General features: G+C 49.0%; 1 protein-coding gene across 3 annotated transcripts in view; it reads left to right on the top strand.

Moving 5' to 3' along the window:
• LOC144680453 (XK-related protein 6-like) overlaps positions 1-19,407 on the top strand; it is a 916,065-nt gene that overhangs the window by 323,921 nt on the left and 572,737 nt on the right. Inside the window, exon 5 of one of the 3 annotated variants that reach the window (XM_078541418.1) lies at positions 7,598-7,616. The exons of the other annotated variants lie outside the window; for them this stretch is intronic. Within the exon in view, the coding sequence (XP_078397544.1) occupies positions 7,598-7,616 (19 nt within the window). The remainder of the gene's footprint in view (positions 1-7,597; positions 7,617-19,407) is intronic. 3 annotated transcript variants of the gene reach the window in all.

The following is a 19,407-nucleotide window of genomic DNA, read 5'->3' as shown; positions in this document are numbered from 1 at the left end:
AATCTATCCTTAGCTTGTCCCACTTAGTATGACGTAGTGGCACACAACACAATGGAGGATATCCTCACTACCGAGATGGTTTTGCCTTCACAAGGACTGTGCATAGTCACGCCTACCAATGCTATCATGGATAGATATGTCTGTGACTGGTAGGCCGGTGAAAATGAGGTCTGATCAGCTACTCCCTTGCGCTAGTCCCTCCTTCATGCATCTAAAGTAAGACCAGTGTGGCAATATGTCATTCGCCACTCATGCAATTCAGTTGTTCAATTGAGCCATGCTTAGTGTGCAGAATAAAGTCCTCAATCAGAGTAGATTTTGGGCTCTTCCTTTTTTGGTCCCTTCAAGTGTTGTGAAACATGTAGGAGTACTGATTTGGAAGCTGAGAGGTAAAGTGTTAGGTAGTGGTCAGCCAGTTGTTTCCTTGACCTGATTGGGCCTAAAGGCATGAGACTTCATAGAAGCTATAGTCAATGTTGAGGACACCCCAAGACCACTTCTAACTAGCTGTGCCTTCACTTCTGGTGCCTCTATCTTGCTGGTTGGACGGGAAACACTCATGGATTTTAATGCAGGAATCTAGAATGTTGGCTAATAGAGATCAATCTATTATTTGACTAGCCTGTGGGACAGGTTTTCCACATTGGGCACCAGTTCTCAGATTTTAATGTGGCCTGAATCTTGTCCTGATGTGCTGCCTGGGTCATTGTCCAATTTTTCCTTATTACTGAACTTCATTGTGACTGTTTCCAACTGACTGATTTACTAGTCGCTTCAGCAAGCCTGAAGAGTCAACTGCATAGTGTGTGCTGGAGTCACGTGAAGACTTGCTTTGTTGGCTGAAAGACATTCAAAAATCAGTTGGGTTTATATAACAATCCAACAGGTTTCATTGTTACTTTCCCTGTTCCAAGCATACATTTGATCAGATTTATTGAACTGAATTGCACATCTTGCCATGGTGGGAGTTCAACCTTTTGTGTGGGCTATTTGGCTGCAGCAGGGAGGGTAGGCTCAGTACTTGTCCAGTCTGGTCTTCACAGACATGTTCTTCTAGCATTAATTGCCTCCCCAACTGAGATCAACTAACTGAGATCTGTTAACTCAACACAGACTTGAGATCTTTGTGGTCTGTATAGCTCAGCAATTTGTTTGATAAACTTTAACCGATGATTCCGTTCTATATTTAACAGCATCCTTCAGATCACAGATCCTCAATGCTCACAACCTCCACTCCTCTCGGAGTATGGACAATTACTATCAGCATTCATCTGATTTCCCAGGAAATAGAAATTTTCTTTTGTGATTATTGCTCTTTTGTGTAGCTGCCTCATTCCTAAATATTAATTCTTTAAAGAGCCATCAGCATTACTGCTATTTACAATCAGCCTTTCTCACATGCTACAACTGACACACTCATAAATTGCATTTTCTTCAGGTGCAATTAGTTCTTGACGATCTTTCATTGTTCTGACACCGGACCTGCCCTTCACCTTAAATCTACATTTAAACCACAACCTGAAATTTAAAATCACCGAGCTTCTGTAATTTTGTGCTAAATGTGTGCAAATTGTATTTTATTGTAGAACTTCAGTTTGGAAAATCAGCTTTATTCTGCACTGGTGCTATCTTGGTTTTCCATTAGCCAATTCAGTTCTCATCTTTTCTCGCACTTTGTGACTAATCCTGAAAACAATTCAATTCCACAGTTAGGCAACACTATTCTTACTTTTATTGTTCTGCTAATTGGCCAGTCTGAAGAAAGCAGCACACGGCACCCCTATTCCAATAGTGCCTATTGGAACAGATTAAATTCCTGATGCTGCGATTAAAGTGTTATTTTCTAGGGCTGTGACTCCCAGAAGAAGCATGAAGTGGAGCTCCAAGTGCAATTTGACAAAGACCCATCACGGAAGCTATCGATATTAGCGGCTGAAGAAAGAATGGCAATTAGCCATTGACCAGGCCTCCTGATGTAGAACATGATTTACTTATCATTAAAAAAGTGCCTGTACAGTAGCAGAGGTCAAGATGCTAAGAGAACAGAAAGTGGATTGTGTCACCCCAATAGTGTTGGTTGGTATGATAGAATCTGAAATGGAGGGTTTCCACACAATTATTTGCTACAGTGATGCATGTCACGTTAATTACTGTAGAATGGCAGTAAACTGAAACTAACAGAAGTATTCATTAATCAACTAGGAATGCTCAGTTCATAGATTGCAGTCAAGGAATGACAACAGAATTACAGAATATCACTGATCCTTTAGGATATATGTGAAAACTAAGACCTGATTAAATTAACTCCATGTGAACTGTGAACACTAATTTTTATTCTCAAAAATTGTACCTGTGCTTCAATGAAGGATATGGTGTAATCAGCATCAATAATACATTAGGCCCTTGAAATGTGCAGACCAGTGGTCCCAGCAGTTACAATGGAGTTAGACTGACTCACTGCTAACTCTACTGGATTTGGGTCAGGGAGAGGTGAGTCAATTTGAATATTCTTTTGCATCTCGGAGGTGTGTCTCAGGCAGTAGCCTGCTAGAAATTGTAGTCTTAGTGGTCAGGGAGGTACCAAGTTCCCTCAAATACGACACAGGAATTTTTCCAAGCAGCCTCCTTTGTACTCAGTAGGAAGCCAGTGATGGTATGTGGAATACGCCCTACTTGTTACTATGCAATAACTACCATTGGCTTTTATTACTCACATGCTATCCAGTACATTTTATACATAAATGTTCTATCACAATAGCCTGTGAGATGTCAGTGAATTTGTGAAACTGCACAGTGTTGGTTGTTGCAACAAGACGTAGTAGTAGGGAACTTGATGAGACATATTTTCAGTGTTAGTGGGAAGAGCTTTGAGGAAGGTTTTGATAACATTGAAAAGGGTCATCACAGGGGAGACAATATAGAGTGGTATATAATATACTTGGCGGGATAAACTAAACCCGGAACAGTGCTTTCAGATATGTCTTAACAGGGGCAAACAGGTGTTGGGATTTATTTCTTTACACAGCTAGAGTGGGTTTCCAGGAGAAATGTTTGAAGCCAGGACTCATTTAGGAAACAAGGAGATGCTGTAATGGGAAGATGATAGGGTTGTTCTGGGAGGATGAGTTTAAGTGGTCAGAAATGGCCTTCTTCATTACACATCCTAACTGTAATTTGTTCATAATTCGCATAAGGACCATGATTTGTCAAGAAACCTAACACTGTACCTTGAAACAGAAACATAAAAGTAGAGTGGACCATAACACAGAGGCCTGAATTTTACGCTCTCCCACCAGCAGCTTTGTAGGCGGAGGGTGAGTGTAAAATTCCTCCAGTGGGCTTCCTGCTGGGTTCCCACCTGCCCCGACCTTTCTGCAATTTTACACTGGGGTGGGTGAGGCCTCGGACAGGCCTCAATGTTCAGGCCGGCAGGAGGAATTCCCAGGAATGGGGGAAGCCTGAAAATAGTCGGGTTCAGGCTTCAAGTGGAAAGGAGGCGGCACCTCCATCAGAAGCTCCCGATTAACATCGCGCCCCCCCGATTAACATCGAGCCCCCCGATTAACATCGGGCGCCCCGATTAACATCGCACCCCCCGATTAACATCGCACCCCCCGATTAACATCGCACCCCCCGATTAACATCGCGCCCCCCGATTAACATCGCACCCCCCGATTAACATCGAGCCCCCCGATTAACATCGCACCCCCCGATTAACATCGCACCCCCCGATTAACATCGCGCCCCCCGATTAACATCGCACCCCCCGATTAACATCGAGCCCCCCGATTAACATCGGGCCCCCCCGATTAACATCGAGCCCCCCGATTAACATCGCACCCCCCGATTAACATCGCACCCCCCGATTAACATCGCGCCCCCGATTAACATCGCGCCCCCCCCGATTAACATCGCGCCCCCGATTAACATCGCGCCCCCCCGATTAACATCGGGCCCCCCAATTAACATCGCACCCCCCCGATTAACATCGCGCCCCCCGATTAACATCAGGTCCCCTGATTAACATCGAGCCCCCCGATTAACATCGCGCCCCCCGATTAACATCGCGCCCCCCGATTAACATCGCGCCCCCCGATTAACATCGCACCCCCCGATTAACATCGCGCCCCCCCGATTAACATCGCGCCCCCGATTAACATCGCGCCCCCCCGATTAACATCGCACCCCCCGATTAACATCGCGCCCCCCCGATTAACATCGCGCCCCCGATTAACATCGCGCCCCCCCGATTAACATCGCACCCCCCGATTAACATCGCGCCTCCCCCGATTAACATCGCGCCCCCGATTAACATCGCGCCCCCCCCGATTAACATCGCGCCCCCGATTAACATCGCGCCCCCCCGATTAACATCAGGCCCCCCAATTAACATCGCGCCCCCCCGATTAACATCACGCCCCCCCCCGATTAACATCGCGCCCCCCGATTAACATCGCACCCCCCGATTAACATCGCGCCCCCCGATTAACATCGCGCCCCCCGATTAACATCGCGCCCCCCCGATTAACATCGGGCCCCCCGATTAACATCGAGCCCCCCGATTAACATCGCGCCCCCCCGATTAACATCGCGCCCCCCCGATTAACATCGGGCCCCCCGATTAACATCGCGCCCCCCCGATTAACATCGCGCGCCCCCCCGATTAACATCGCGCCCCCCGATTAACATCGCGCCCCCTGATTAACATCGGGCCCCCCGATTAACATCGCGCGCCCCCCCGATTAACATCGCGCCCCCCGATTAACATCGCGCCCCCCGATTAACATCGGGCCACACCCCCCCTCCCTTTAAGGTCCGGTAACCGCTGAACTACCCTCCCCCACCCGGCCTCTTCCCTGACACCCTAATCCCCCACTGTCCACCCCCCAGGCCCTCCCCACCCTGAGACCCCAAAAACTCACCTGGTTCTGGACTCCTGGGACTTGGGCTCTGGGAACTGACTGCAATCCCAGTCCTGTCCACTGCAGTCCCTGGCGCTGCAGGGACTAGAGAGCTGCCGGCCAATCTGATTGGCCTGTGGGTCTCTAAGGCAGAACTTCCTCCTGAGTGAGGGGCATTTGGAGCGTGAAATGACTGTGGGGCAGACAGTGTCAGCAGGGATGTGTTCCCTGCCAACTCTTCAGATGGCGGGATGGGAGACCCCGCCATCCTAAAAGTCTTGGCCAAAGTGTACTGACTTGGAATAAATTGAATCTTACAGAATATCCATTCTTTCACATAGAATATAAAAAAAACAGAAACAGATGATTTGACCCAACTAATCTGTGCTGGTGTTTTCACTGCACATAGGTCTCCTCCCATTCCACCTACCTCATCTCAGCCTTCCAGTGTATCTCTCTCCCCTTTTCTTTCATGTACCAGTTCTCTTCTTTTACATTTATGGATCATATCATTCTTTTAGTGTAAGAAAGTATGCTATTAAAAGCATATATAGTTGATTGCTTCAACTTCAAAAAAAAATGCAAAATAGCCCAATTATTGCTAACCAGCTGTAGTGAGTGAACTGATAATGCACTCACATCCATGTGATATGGAATCATGCACTACAGTCAGACGGTGTGTTACAGTTCACTCAGGGAATCCAAGTTGCTGTGGCAACATGCACTTTTGCACCTTTTACATGCATGTTGTAGCCTGGAGCTAGGGATAGTGATGGTAAGAGACTCCAATTTTCTTTCCATCATATAGCTGATCAGGAATCTCTCCTGCTCTTACCACCTGTCATTGACATGTATTGGAGGATTTGCAGGTCAACACTCAACCTGTTTGGCTGTTTTATGAGTGCATCTTCCTTGGCCATCAAATCCTGGGATGGGATTCAAATTCCCCTAGATTTGGGGAAGGTTCCATCTGATTGGAAAATAGTGAATGTAACTCCTTTATGCAAAAAGGGAGGGAGACAGAAAGCAAGAAACTACAGGCTAGTCAGCTTAACATCTGTCATAGGCAAAATGTTAGAAACTATTATTAAAGATGTTACAGCAGGGCACTTGGATAAGTTCAAGGTAATCAGGCAGAGTCAACATGGCTTTGTGAAAGGGAAGTCATGTTTCACCGATTTATTGGAGTTCTTTGAGGAAGTAACATTTGCTGTAGATAAGGGGGAATCGGTGGGCAGAGCTTCATAGATCCTTGATAGGCAAGGAGGTTAAAGGTTATCTGGGGTGGGTGGGAATGTGGAGTTGAGGTTACAATCAGACCAGCCATGATCTTATTGAATGGAGGAGCAGGCTCGAGGAGTCAACTAGTCTCCTGCTCCTAATCTGTATGTTCATATGTATGTTATTTGTCACTTGTCAGCCTAAGCCTGAATGTTGTCCATGTCTTGCTGCATGCAGGCACGGACTGCTTCAGTGTCTGAGGAGTTGCGAATGGTACTGAACATTGTGCAATCAACAGTGCACATCCCCACTTCTGACCTTATGGTGGAGGGAAGGTCATTGATGAAGCAGCTGAAGATGGTTGGGCTGAGGACACTACCCTGAGGAACTCTTGTAATAATACCTTGGGACTGAGATGATTAGCATCCAACAACCTAAACCTTCTCCCTTTGTGCTAGGTGTGTGAGTGTAACCATTGAGATTCCCCCCCCCCTCCGATTCCCTTTGAAATTAATCATCGTACAAGCCCAATCTGCAGCCTGCCCCAAGATTTCGATTGCTGTGGATCGTCCTCTATTGGTCCTTGACTGCGGCACTCTGGTTATCCTGCTCAGCAGACGGCCAGCCTGTCAATTTAGCCATTTGCTGGGGGAGTCAAGGGCGGAAATGGAAGAAACAAATTAGACTGAGGTCCTGTTGTTAAATTCGGCAGGACCTCACCTTACTGTGTTAACCCCCTAACACCGCATTCTCCCACAACTTCCCCGCTTATGCACGCTTCCAACTTCCCTGTAAATAGTGGGACTAATATCTCAGGACTAAAGTGGTGTAACTGTGGAGCAGGCAGTAACCTATTTATAACCCACTTTCTGGGGCTTCTGATGCAATACTAGCAGATGATATGCTGTGGTTTGTTCTGCATATTACTCTCTTCAGATCTGACATGCGATACACACAGTTGCACTGGAGTTAACTGACAGCCTTTCAGTGAACATAAAGGATGCATTAAAATATCACTTTCAGAATGTTCCGCTTCACTCTAACATGTAAAAAAAAAATCTCCTTCACTTGGGACACAGTTTCTTTTAAGCTTTCTTTAATCAATCAACATGTATACATCAAAATTATACAATTCTTTCCCACAAGGAATTGCCATTGATTTTGTGAGGGGAAAAAATTAAAGCGAGCAATGTTTCTACTTGTAGATCGGAAATATCCACCAGCTGGTGCCAAATGGTTAAAATATGGTCTAGAAAACAGTGATTAACACACTTTTTAATTAACGGAAACAGGATGTGGTGTATCTGAAAAATTGCGGTGTAGAGTTTGGCTGTGTGCACTGCCTGTTGTCACTGCGATTTTATAATAGAAGCCACATCATTAATGCTGCCAGTTACTTTAACACTTCCACCACTCTCACCATTCTTGCTTGTGTCAGCCATGTGATCTACTGCTTGAGTGGATTTGCTGTACAGGTGGGTGAACTGCTGTCCAGTTCAGGCTGCTTTGGGACTGCAGTTAACATGAGAAACAGCAGTTTAGAACCTGGACTGCTCATAGGAGATATCTTAGTAATAATTAAATATAGTCTCAGTGGTACAAGACTTCTCCATAAATTACCTAAGATTCAGAACAGCCACAACACCGCCACATGGTTACAATCATATAGATAAAAGCAAAAAAACTGTGGATGCTGGAAATCCAAAACAAAAACAAAAATGCCTGGAAAAACTCAGCAGGTCTGATTTTTTTCACCAGAAATGGAGACAGAGAGGTCAAGGAAAGGAAGGGAAGTGTCAGAGATGGACCATGTGAAAATGATGGAGGGGTGGAACGCAGGGCAGATGCTGTCGGACCTACTGAGTTTTTCCAGGTATTTTTGTTTTTGTTAAGGTTACAACCATCCTGTTCCAGGGAACCACTTGGGAATTGGACATAAGCCACATCAGTGCATCAAGTCTATACCTCCACCAGCTCCCAATAAACTACTATGGCAGTCACACAATTTCCAGTCTGCTTTACCTCTGGTTTTACTGCCTAAAGTCAAATAAGTGACTGTTTAAATTGCTGCCACACTCTTACTAATAAAAATTGCCTTATTGCTAGTTATTTCTGCCAGTGATTGCAGTTCTTTCTGATTGTGCAATGGTAGGTATTTTAAAACAGATAGATCTAATGGGGAATGTGATGGTACAGAGTGTCTGGTGTAGCATTATTTAAACGTGTATTTCAAATCTACATGAGATTTGATCATGAACTCTTATGGGGAGGATTTGAACCAACATCAGTTTTCAGTTAGATTCCTAGCTGCAACAGATTGAGTCCACAATTTTAACCACACGGCCTGATACCACCATCTGATTACCCACCTGGACTAGAGGAAATGAACTCAAAAGTGAGATTTATAAGAAAGACGCAGTCCAAATTCCAGAATATAAAATATACACACACGTTTTTTTGTCAAACACACTGATACTCATGATTTGAAGAGTAAAGTTAGTTTTCTCAGCTGCCCCTGTACAACACAGCAAATTGCAAACAACAAAATGACTGGAAACATAAGATTTAAAAGTAAACAGCAGTCAAATGGAATGGTTTTCATTTTTCTGTGTGAGTATTTAACACAAATATTGGAAATCTCTTGGGAACTCTATTCTAACTTTTCTGAAGACAGTGTCAGCTATCCAAACGAAACAGTGAACTCATTGCAGAAACATTCGGCGAGCTACAGCAATGAAAATAATTTGCTTCTGAGTCAACCTAACACTGGAAAAAAACTGCTTTCTTACAACATAGCCCTTGTGGCACACAGTGTGCCTGCCCGCAGCTGACAAGAAAGCTGTTGACCTCATAGACCCTTTACGATTCCCTCAAGGGATTTCAACCCCAGTCAGAAAACCTAAAGTCTGTTTTTCTGCACTTTCTGGTTTCCTCTGTGCTGGTAAAAGCAGATATATATTTACTGTCATGCAGACTTCTCTGTGGTTAGATTGAATCAGCCAGTACAATATGCAAAATGTGCGCTGCTTTAAGTCAGATCCCACACAGAGTATTCGTGAGGAATGGCGATATTCTCTTTGGTTTAATAAAGTGACCAATTTTGATTTACCTGACAAATCTATCCACAAAATTTTAGCTGGCATCGGGTTTCCCATGGATGTGGGGAAGGGGCAAGAAAATGACAAGCCTTCTCAATGCTCTCAGTGTGAGACTGGACCTTGTTTACCTCTCACTGGCAATGCATTGGGAACATGGTTTCTCAAGGGCTTTCAGAGGCTTATTTCAAACATGAATGCGAGTTATACTGCTGCAAAGTGGTAATTCTGAGAAATGATCAGGAGCAAGTTCCCAATTCCTGACTCCTTCCTGGAGGCTCTAGTGGAAGATGTGAGGGCAAGAAGGGATGTTCTCTTTTCAAAACCTGGTGATGAAATTCTGAAAACCAATGCTCAATAGCACTGGAGAGAGATAGTTCAGCTTGTCAGTTCAAGGAGCATCACTTTCAGAATTCAATACAAGAAATGGCCTGACCAGTGTAGTAATGCTGAGTACAGGTTTTAATTTTTCCATCTCTCTCCCGGACACCTGACAATAGTTTCTCTGGATGCAAAGTGCTGAGTGGCCTTCCTCACCTTCACTCAAGCATCCTTTTCAGATGAGGCATTCCTCTTGCTGCACCTTCTCTATGTGCAAATCTCTTTGAGTAGCAAGATTAGCAAAGTGCAGGACATTGCCAAACTGCATGAAACTCTCAGTGAACCGTCCAGAGCTGAGCCTCTGACTGATCCAGGCACCTAAAGCATTGTTTGAGGAGGGCAATTGTGTGCTCGATGATCATCCTAGTGCTCACATGGTTCCAGTTGTTCCTCAGTTGTGCAGGATAGGGGCCACAGAGGGTTGGCATCAGTCATGAATGGAAGGGATAACTCTTACCCCTGAGCAGCCATATTTTGATGTTTTTTGAGAGGTGGAATGGTGGGGAAATGGCTCCATGGGGCAGGAAGAAGGTATTGGGACAGCTACCTATAAAGCCGGCTTGGATCTATGGCAGTGATCACTGATCAGCTGCACATTCATGGAATTTAATCCTTCCTTATTGACAAATGGTTGGTTTTCTGGTGCTTTGATGGCCACATGTATAAGGCCATGGGCAGGATTTTCTGTGCCTGTTGGCGTTGGGCATGTTCGGTGGCGTCAGCAGACAGTATGGCAAGAAGGCCAAAAATCGGGTTCATGATGTTGTGAAACCAGTTGACAATCATCCGCTCTGCCTGTCAACGGCGTGCTGCGTTTCCTGCCATTGGACATCGGGAACTTTGTTGTAACGCATCTGCGTATCACTATAATCCCAGCTCGCCGAATCACACACTGCATGGTCCAAGCACATCGGTGTGATCCACACCGACATGTTTCACAACTGCACATAGCGACGTGCACCTGATGAGCTGCACTTCACTCGGGACTTCGAGGTTTGTTTGCCGACCTTGCTTCGGGCAGCACTCACAGTCATCAGCGCCAGGCTTCACAGGCAGCACCACATCACTTTTAGGGGGGCTCACAGGCAGGTCTCTACCTACCAGATCAATCATATGTGGGGTGCTTTTCGATGGCTGCAGGGTTAGGACTTGCTTGGGGAGAGGGGAGAAGTGGCCTCAGGCAAGGGAAGAGGCTGCAGGGCGAGGGCTGTACTGGGGAAGGAGAGTAACCCAGGGTGTGTGTGGAGGCACTTGTTGATCTGTGCAAGTGGCCTCAAGATGGTGAGGGCTGAGGAGGCAGTCTCCAGAGGAGATGAGACCAGATGGTGATGTGAGGGTGTGTGTGTGAGAATGGGTGGTGATGTCCCTTGAGCTGGCAGTGAGTGAGATGCCAGTGACTGTGTGATGCTCTTGAGTGTGAGAGTTTAGAGTGATGAGATGGTTGCCTTACCCTGGCTGCATGCATGGGATCATTCATCCTCTTTCTGCATTGGATGCCAACCTCTTCTGTGCAGCGTTGGCACTGATCACCACTGCCATCGCTTACCAAGCCGGAGTGGTAATGTAGCTGCCCCTCCTGCAGCCAGAGCTGGGGTAGAGGACATCATGGCGGGGCCCACATGGAGCCCAAAAGGTGCTCGAGAGACGTATCACTTAACTGGGGCGGCGGGGGGGTTGGGAGCTGCAGTTTTCTTGCCTTTCGGGGCCATGTCTTATTTGCAGCAGGTCCTGGGCTGGAAGCGCTGAGAGGTGTGCGCACAGCTGTGCTTTAAATATGGCGCCCGGCGTGATGAAGAGGGAGGTGATGGCATGGCGGGCAAATGAGAGCCTGCCTGCCAACGAAGCGGCGTGTTTCCCAGGAATGCATGATTAACGAGGCAGGATTGGGATGATACGGCGTGAATAGCCACCATTGTGGCCGATGGGTAAAGTGTCCTTTCTCCTGCCCGCTATCGCACTTGGTGCAAATGACTTCCTGCATATGAGTCAAGTCAGTAATGCTGCAAACCCCACAGCTCAGAATATGGGACCTAGCAGGATTAGGCCATTCACCCCTTCAAACCTACTCCACTATTTGATTAGATCATGGCTGAACTGGTTGTGGTCTCAACTCCACCTCCTGTCTGTCCCCCGTAACCCTTGATTCCCTTCTTCATCAAAAATCGATCTAACTCACCCGTGAATAAATCAAATGACCCAGCCTTCACTGTTTTCTGTGGGGGTGGTGGGAGGGGCATTGGTGGGAGAAGGGGAGGGGGAGAATTCTACAGACTAACGGCCCACTGAGAGAAAGAAATCCTCCTCATCTCCACCGGGGAGACCTTATTTTTAAACTGTGTCCCCAAGTCATTGTTTCCTCCACAAGGGGAAACATCCTACTGGTATGCACCCTATCAATTCCCCTCAGGATCTCATGTTTCAATAAGATCATCTCACATTCTTCTAAACTCCAGTGGGTATAGGCCCAACCTGTTCAACCTTTCTTCATAAGATAAACCCTTCACCCCAGGAATGACTCGAGTGAGCCTTCTCTGATCTACTTCTAATGCAATTATGTTCTTTTTGAAATAAGGAGACCAAAACTGTAAATAGTTTTCCCGATGTGGTCTCACTAACGCCCTGTACAGCTGTAATAAAACATCCCTATTTTTATTTTCCACTCCCCTTGCACAATAAATGCCAACATTTTATTTGCCTTCCTAATCACTTGCTGTTCCTGCACACTAACTTTTTGTGATTCATGTGCCAGGACACCCAGAACCCTCTGTGCCACCAAGTTCTACAATCTCTCTCCATTTAAATAGTATAATGTTTCTCCATTCTTCCTGCCAAAGTGGACAAAATCACATTTTCCCACATTATACTCCATGTGCCAAATTTTTGCCCACTCATTTAACCTGCCTGTACCCTTTGTAGACTCTTTACCTCCTCTTGCCAATTTGCTTTCCTAACTATCGTGGTGTCATCGGCAAATTTAGTTCCCATGCATTCAGGCCCTTCATCCAAGTCAATGATGTACATTGTAAATAGTTGAGACCCCAGCACTGATCCCTGTAGCTCTCCACTGGTTACAGCTTGCCAACCTGAAAAAGACCTATTTATTCCTACTCTCTGCTTCCTGTTAGCTAACCAATCGGTTATACATGCTAAGATGTTACACTCTATGCCATGTGCTCTTACCTTGTCTACTACCTTTGATGTAGTAACCTTTCCCAAGGTGGGATAACTAGAATTAGAGGGCATGGTTTCAAAATAAGGCGTGGAATTTTCTGGTCCTGCCAGCAGTGGGCATCATGGTGGGTGGGACAGGAAAATTTGGAGTGTAGCCAAGAATCAGCTTCCCACTGGGGTGAAAATGGTTTGCGATTTTCCACTCCCAGTTTCATGGCAGGTTGGTTTGTCTGCCATGCCCCGTTGGGGGCAGCATTTGCATGTCTTCACTCCAGGTGGGGTTGTCTGGAGCCCAGGAGGGACGGGGTAGATAGAGACACATGACTGGGGTGGGCTATATGACGAGCTGAGGAGCAAGGTGTGGACAGGTGGACAGAGTCACATCACTGGGAGAGAGAAGTCTGAGGCAATCCTGGGGCAGAACACACCATGTAGTCACAGTCAGAAAGCAGAGACAGTCCCGGGGCAGTGAGCACCATGTAGTCACAGTCAGAAAGCAGAGACAGTCCTGGGACAGTGAGCACCATGTAGTCACAGTCAGAAAGCAGAGACAGTCCTGGGGCAGTGAGCACCATGTAGTCACAGTCAGAAAGCAGAGACAGTCCTGGGGCAGTGAGCACCATGTAGTCACAGTCAGAAAGCAGAGACAGTCCCGGGGCAGTGGGCACCATGTAGTCACAGTCAGAAAGCAGAGACAGTCCTGGGGTAGTGAGCACCATGTAGTCACAGTCAGAAAGCAGAGACAGTCCTGGGGCAGAGAGCACCATGTAGTCACAGTCAGAAAGCAGAGACAGTCCGGGGGCAGTGAGCACCATGTAGTCACAGTCAGAAAGCAGAGACAGTCCTGGGGCAGTGAGCACCATGTAGTCAGAGTCAGAAAGCAGAGACAGTCCTGGGACAGTGAGCACCATGTAGTCACAGTCAGAAAGCAGAGACAGTCCTGGGGCAGTGAGCACCATGTAGTCAGAGTCAGAAAGCAGAGACAGTCCTGGGACAGTGAGCACCATGTAGTCACAGTCAGAAAGCAGAGACAGTCCTGGGGCAGTGAGCACCATGTAGTCACAGTCAGAAAGCAGAGACAGTCCTGGGGCAGTGAGCACCATGTAGTCACAGTCAGAAAGCAGAGACAGTCCTGGGGCAGTGAGCACCATGTAGTCACAGTCAGAAAGCAGAGACAGTCCTGGGGTGGTGAGCACCATGTAGTCACAGTCAGAAAGCAGAGACAGTCCTGGGGTGGTGAGCACCATGTAGTCACAGTCAGAAAGCAGAGACAGTCCGGGGGCAGTGAGCACCATGTAGTCACAGTCAGAAAGCAGAGACAGTCCTGGGGTAGTGAGCACTATGTAGTCACAGTCAGAAAGCAGAGACAGTCCTGGGGTAGTGAGCACCATGTAGTCACAGTCAGAAAGCAGAGACAGTCCTGGGGCAGAGAGCACCATGTAGTCACAGTCAGAAAGCAGAGACAGTCCTGGGGCAGTGAGCACCATGTAGTCAGAGTCAGAAAGCAGAGACAGTCCTGGGACAGTGAGCACCATGTAGTCACAGTCAGAAAGCAGAGACAGTCCTGGGGCAGTGAGCACCATGTAGTCAGAGTCAGAAAGCAGAGACAGTCCTGGGACAGTGAGCACCATGTAGTCACAGTCAGAAAGCAGAGACAGTCCTGGGGCAGTGAGCACCATGTAGTCACAGTCAGAAAGCAGAGACAGTCCTGGGGCAGTGAGCACCATGTAGTCACAGTCAGAAAGCAGAGACAGTCCTGGGGCAGTGAGCGCCATGTAGTCACAGTCAGAAAGCAGAGACAGTCCTGGGGTGGTGAGCACCATGTAGTCACAGTCAGAAAGCAGAGACAGTCCTGGGGCATGAGCACCATGTATCACAGTCAGAAAGCAGAGACAGTCCTGGGGCAGTGAGCACCATGTAGTCACAGTCAGAAAGCAGAGACAGTCCTGGGGCAGTGGGCACCATGTAGTCACAGTCAGAAAGCAGAGACAGTCCTGGGGCATGAGCACCATGTAGTCACAGTCAGAAAGCAGAGACAGTCCTGGGGCAGTGGGCACCATGTAGTCACAGTCAGAAAGCAGAGACAGTCCTGGGGCATGAGCACCATGTAGTCACAGTCAGAAAGCAGAGACAGTCCTGGGGCAGTGAGCACCATGTAGTCACAGTCAGAAAGCAGAGACAGTCCTGGGGCAGTGGGCACCATGTAGTCACAGTCAGAAAGCAGAGACAGTCCTGGGGCAGTGGGCACCATGTAGTCACAGTCAGAAAGCAGAGACAGTCCTGGGGCAGTGGGCACCATGTAGTCACAGTCAGAAAGCAGAGACAGTCCTGGGGCAGTGGGCACCATGTAGTCACAGTCAGAAAGCAGAGACAGTCCTGGGGCAGTGGGCACCATGTAGTCACAGTCAGAAAGCAGAGACAGTCCTGGGGCAGTGGGCACCATGTAGTCACAGTCAGAAAGCAGAGACAGTCCTGGGGTGGTGAGCACCATGTAGTCACAGTCAGAAAGCAGAGACAGTCCTGGGGCATGAGCACCATGTAGTCACAGTCAGAAAGCAGAGACAGTCCTGGGGCAGTGAGCACCATGTAGTCACAGTCAGAAAGCAGAGACAGTCCTGGGGCAGTGGGCACCATGTAGTCACAGTCAGAAAGCAGAGACAGTCCTGGGGTGGTGAGCACCATGTAGTCACAGTCAGAAAGCAGAGACAGTCCTGGGGCATGAGCACCATGTAGTCACAGTCAGAAAGCAGAGACAGTCCTGGGGCAGTGGGCACCATGTAGTCACAGTCAGAAAGCAGAGACAGTCCTGGGGCATGAGCACCATGTAGTCACAGTCAGAAAGCAGAGACAGTCCTGGGGCAGTGAGCACCATGTAGTCACAGTCAGAAAGCAGAGACAGTCCTGGGGCAGTGAGCACCATGTAGTCACAGTCAGAAAGCAGAGACAGTCCTGGGGCAGTGGGCACCATGTAGTCACAGTCAGAAAGCAGGGACAGTCCTGGGGCAGTGGGCACCATGTAGTCACAGTCAGAAAGCAGAGACAGTCCTGGGGCAGTGGGCACCATGTAGTCACAGTCAGAAAGCAGAGACAGTCCTGGGGCAGTGGGCACCATGTAGTCACAGTCAGAAAGCAGAGACAGTCCTGGGGCATGAGCACCATGTAGTCACAGTCAGAAAGCAGAGACAGTCCTGGGGCAGTGAGCACCATGTAGTCAGAGTCAGAAAGCAGAGACAGTCCTGGGGCAGTGGGCACCATGTAGTCACAGTCAGAAAGCAGAGATAGTCCTGGGGCAGTGGGCACCATGTAGTCACAGTCAGAAAGCAGGGACAGTCCTGGGGCAGTGGGCACCATGTAGTCACAGTCAGAAAGCAGAGACAGTCCTGGGGCAGTGGGCACCATGTAGTCACAGTCAGAAAGCAGAGACAGTCCTGGGGCAGTGGGCACCATGTAGTCACAGTCAGAAAGCAGAGACAGTCCTGGGGCATGAGCACCATGTAGTCACAGTCAGAAAGCAGAGACAGTCCTGGGGCAGTGAGCACCATGTAGTCACAGTCAGAAAGCAGAGACAGTCCTGGGGCAGTGGGCACCATGTAGTCACAGTCAGAAAGCAGAGACAGTCCTGGGGCAGTGGGCACCATGTAGTCACAGTCAGAAAGCAGAGACAGTCCTGGGGCAGTGGGCACCATGTAGTCACAGTCAGAAAGCAGAGACAGTCCTGGGGCAGTGGGCACCATGTAGTCACAGTCAGAAAGCAGAGACAGTCCTGGGGCAGTGAGCACCATGTAGTCAGAGTCAGAAAGCAGAGACAGTCCTGGGACAGTGAGCACCATGTAGTCACAGTCAGAAAGCAGAGACAGTCCTGGGGCAGTGAGCACCATGTAGTCAGAGTCAGAAAGCAGAGACAGTCCTGGGACAGTGAGCACCATGTAGTCACAGTCAGAAAGCAGAGACAGTCCTGGGGCAGTGAGCACCATGTAGTCAGAGTCAGAAAGCAGAGACAGTCCTGGGGCAGTGGGCACCATGTAGTCACAGTCAGAAAGCAGAGACAGTCCTGGGGCAGTGGGCACCATGTAGTCACAGTCAGAAAGCAGAGACAGTCCTGGGGCAGTGGGCACCATGTAGTCACAGTCAGAAAGCAGAGACAGTCCTGGGGCAGTGGGCACCATGTAGTCACAGTCAGAAAGCAGACAGTCCTGGGGCAGTGGGCACCATGTAGTCACAGTCAGAAAGCAGAGACAGTCCTGGGGCAGTGGGCACCATGTAGTCACAGTCAGAAAGCAGAGACAGTCCGGGGGCATGAGCACCATGTAGTCACAGTCAGAAAGCAGAGACAGTCCTGGGGCAGTGGGCACCATGCTACAAGGCTGCGCCTGGCACATATGTCCTAGTCCTAGTCCCAGTCCAGGGAGAGGGAGGGCCTGTCTGTGCTATGTCAGTCGTGCACAGCATGGCGTGCACGGTGTGGTCATTGTCTCACACATTTCGGTCCTGTGGGATTGATGGCTTGGTATTGGGCTGCAGATGGCAGAGTCTCAGTCAGGGGAGGCATCTTCAGCCTGTAAATGGGCAACTGGTAACTAAGAGGGGGGTACTTGATGGTCTCATGGTGGGGGGTGGTCTTGGTAGGTCACTATGCATAGGGCCTCAAGATGGCAGGGGTCAGATCGACATGGGGCATTGGGACATCAACAGAAAATGGTTCAGCGGGGAGGACAGGGGTATCTACAAAAATAACAGTGGGCTTCAGGGTTGAAAGGGGAGGTAGGAGAGTGATCGGAAGGAAGGAAACTTGCACAGGATGCTGTTCCAGGATGATAGAAGGGACTTGGAAAGTCACATTGGAGGAGGGATTGTGCAGGGGGTTGGGTGTTGGGAGCTGGTCTCATAATAGAAGTGGAGCAGCACCATTGGCGGTCATCACTGATGTCCTGATGTCCTCTGGAGGGCCCTAGCCTGTTTTGAGTCTCCTGCTGTGCAGCAGATGCACCCCCCTCAGCCTGAGCAGCTGGAGCTGCTGGGGTCACAGGCAGAGTGGGCTTGAAGCGGGACAGCCCTGGAGAGCCCTGAGTGGATTGCCTCTGAGTGTCCGGTGATGGTCCTCCTCTCTGTGGGTGCCTGCAGGCCCCTCCCTGTCTCCTTGAGAAGGGGCTCCTGGGGGGAGACCGAGGTGCCCTGTCCCCCTCTCGCCTAGTCAGTGATGGATCCCATTCATGGCTATTGCGATGGTAGGCAGGTCCTCATGATTATCTGGCAGAAACTGAGCGCCCTGCTGGACCAAGGTCTCCACGGTGATCGCCATGTCAGACAGAACGGGGATGGACTCCTCCATCCTCCATTCTAATCTGCTAATGGCCTCTGACAACACTGCCTGCTGCACCCCTGCCTGTCTGTCCTTGGAGCTCCAACATCTCTGTGAGGGCTGGTTCCAGAGGCTTGTCTTTGGACTTGGACTCAGCAGAAGCCTGGCCTCCAGCAGTCCTTCGAGTGTCAGCGACCTTGGCTGTCACTGCCCCTGCCTGCTGTGGACCCGAATCTGTGCTGTGCCCACTGGAGAGTGACACTGAGCCTGCTCTAAAATCAGGTTCCACCGAGGTGTGCGTCTCTGTGCTGGTGGAGGGTGCAGGTGAATGCAGTGACAGCTCTACATCCAGTGGGTGGTCCTCAGGATCCTCATCTGAGGTGGCCTGGGGGCTGGGGGCTGATGGGCTGGCTGGTTGTGTGTCTCCTCCTTTTCTTGTTAGTTGCTGTAATAGAGAGAAGAGATAATTAGTGATTGGCTGGATAGTCACCTATATTAAAAAGCACTCAGTGGGCGAAGACTAGTGGATGGTCCTCACTGGCTTGTTCGGAGATGCCAATCTAGTCTTGGACACAAGAATGGTCCCGGTTCTCACCAGCCAGCTCTGCTGTCTGCTCCAAAGCGGGGTGAGTGGCCTGAGCTCCGGCATCACCTCTCCCGTCTGGATCTCTCCCTGTTGTTATGGGTGATCTTTTCCTGCATAAGGACAGATGGACAGACTGTGAGCAGGACGCATGCCAACACAGATGATAAGCTTGCCTGCCTTCTGTGTGTGTTGAGTGGACATATGTAAGGGCTGGTGACTTGACCTGTGCAGCATGTGATGAGAGATGAAGATGTAAAAGTGTGTGTGAGAGGATCAGTGATGGTGTCCCTTGTGCTGGTTGTGTGTGAGATCCCTGTGGACTGTAACCCTGCAAATGCCTGATGCTTTATGAGAGCGTGAGTTGAGATTGAGAAGTAGGTTGCCTTCCCTGGCAGAGCAGATGAGATCATTCATCCCCTTCCTGCACTGGAAAGCTGTCCTCTCCTGAGGGGCATAGGCGCTGACTGCACTGGCAACCTCCTCCCAAGCTTTGGTAGTGAGGTTGTTGGACTTCTGGCTCCCATCAAGAGGGTAAAGTATCTCCCGCCGGTCCTCGACTGCCTGGAGGAGTGGACCAGTGCCTGGAGCACTGCATTAATTTGCCTCTTCCGGGGCCATTATTCACCACAAGAAATCCTGGACTGCAGGGAGTGAACGTCTGCGTGGGCGCCAGTAAAATATGGCACCTGAAAACATGAGCCGATGAGATTGCGGCAGGGTGGACGAGTCCGAACCTGCCCCACCACGAGATAC

Source organism: Cetorhinus maximus, chromosome 5 (assembly GCF_964194155.1).
Source record: "Cetorhinus maximus chromosome 5, sCetMax3.hap1.1, whole genome shotgun sequence".
Classification (NCBI taxonomy): domain Eukaryota; kingdom Metazoa; phylum Chordata; class Chondrichthyes; order Lamniformes; family Cetorhinidae; genus Cetorhinus; species Cetorhinus maximus.
The sequence above is the reverse complement of the archived record's forward strand: the minus strand, read 5'-3'. Positions and strand labels throughout refer to the sequence as shown.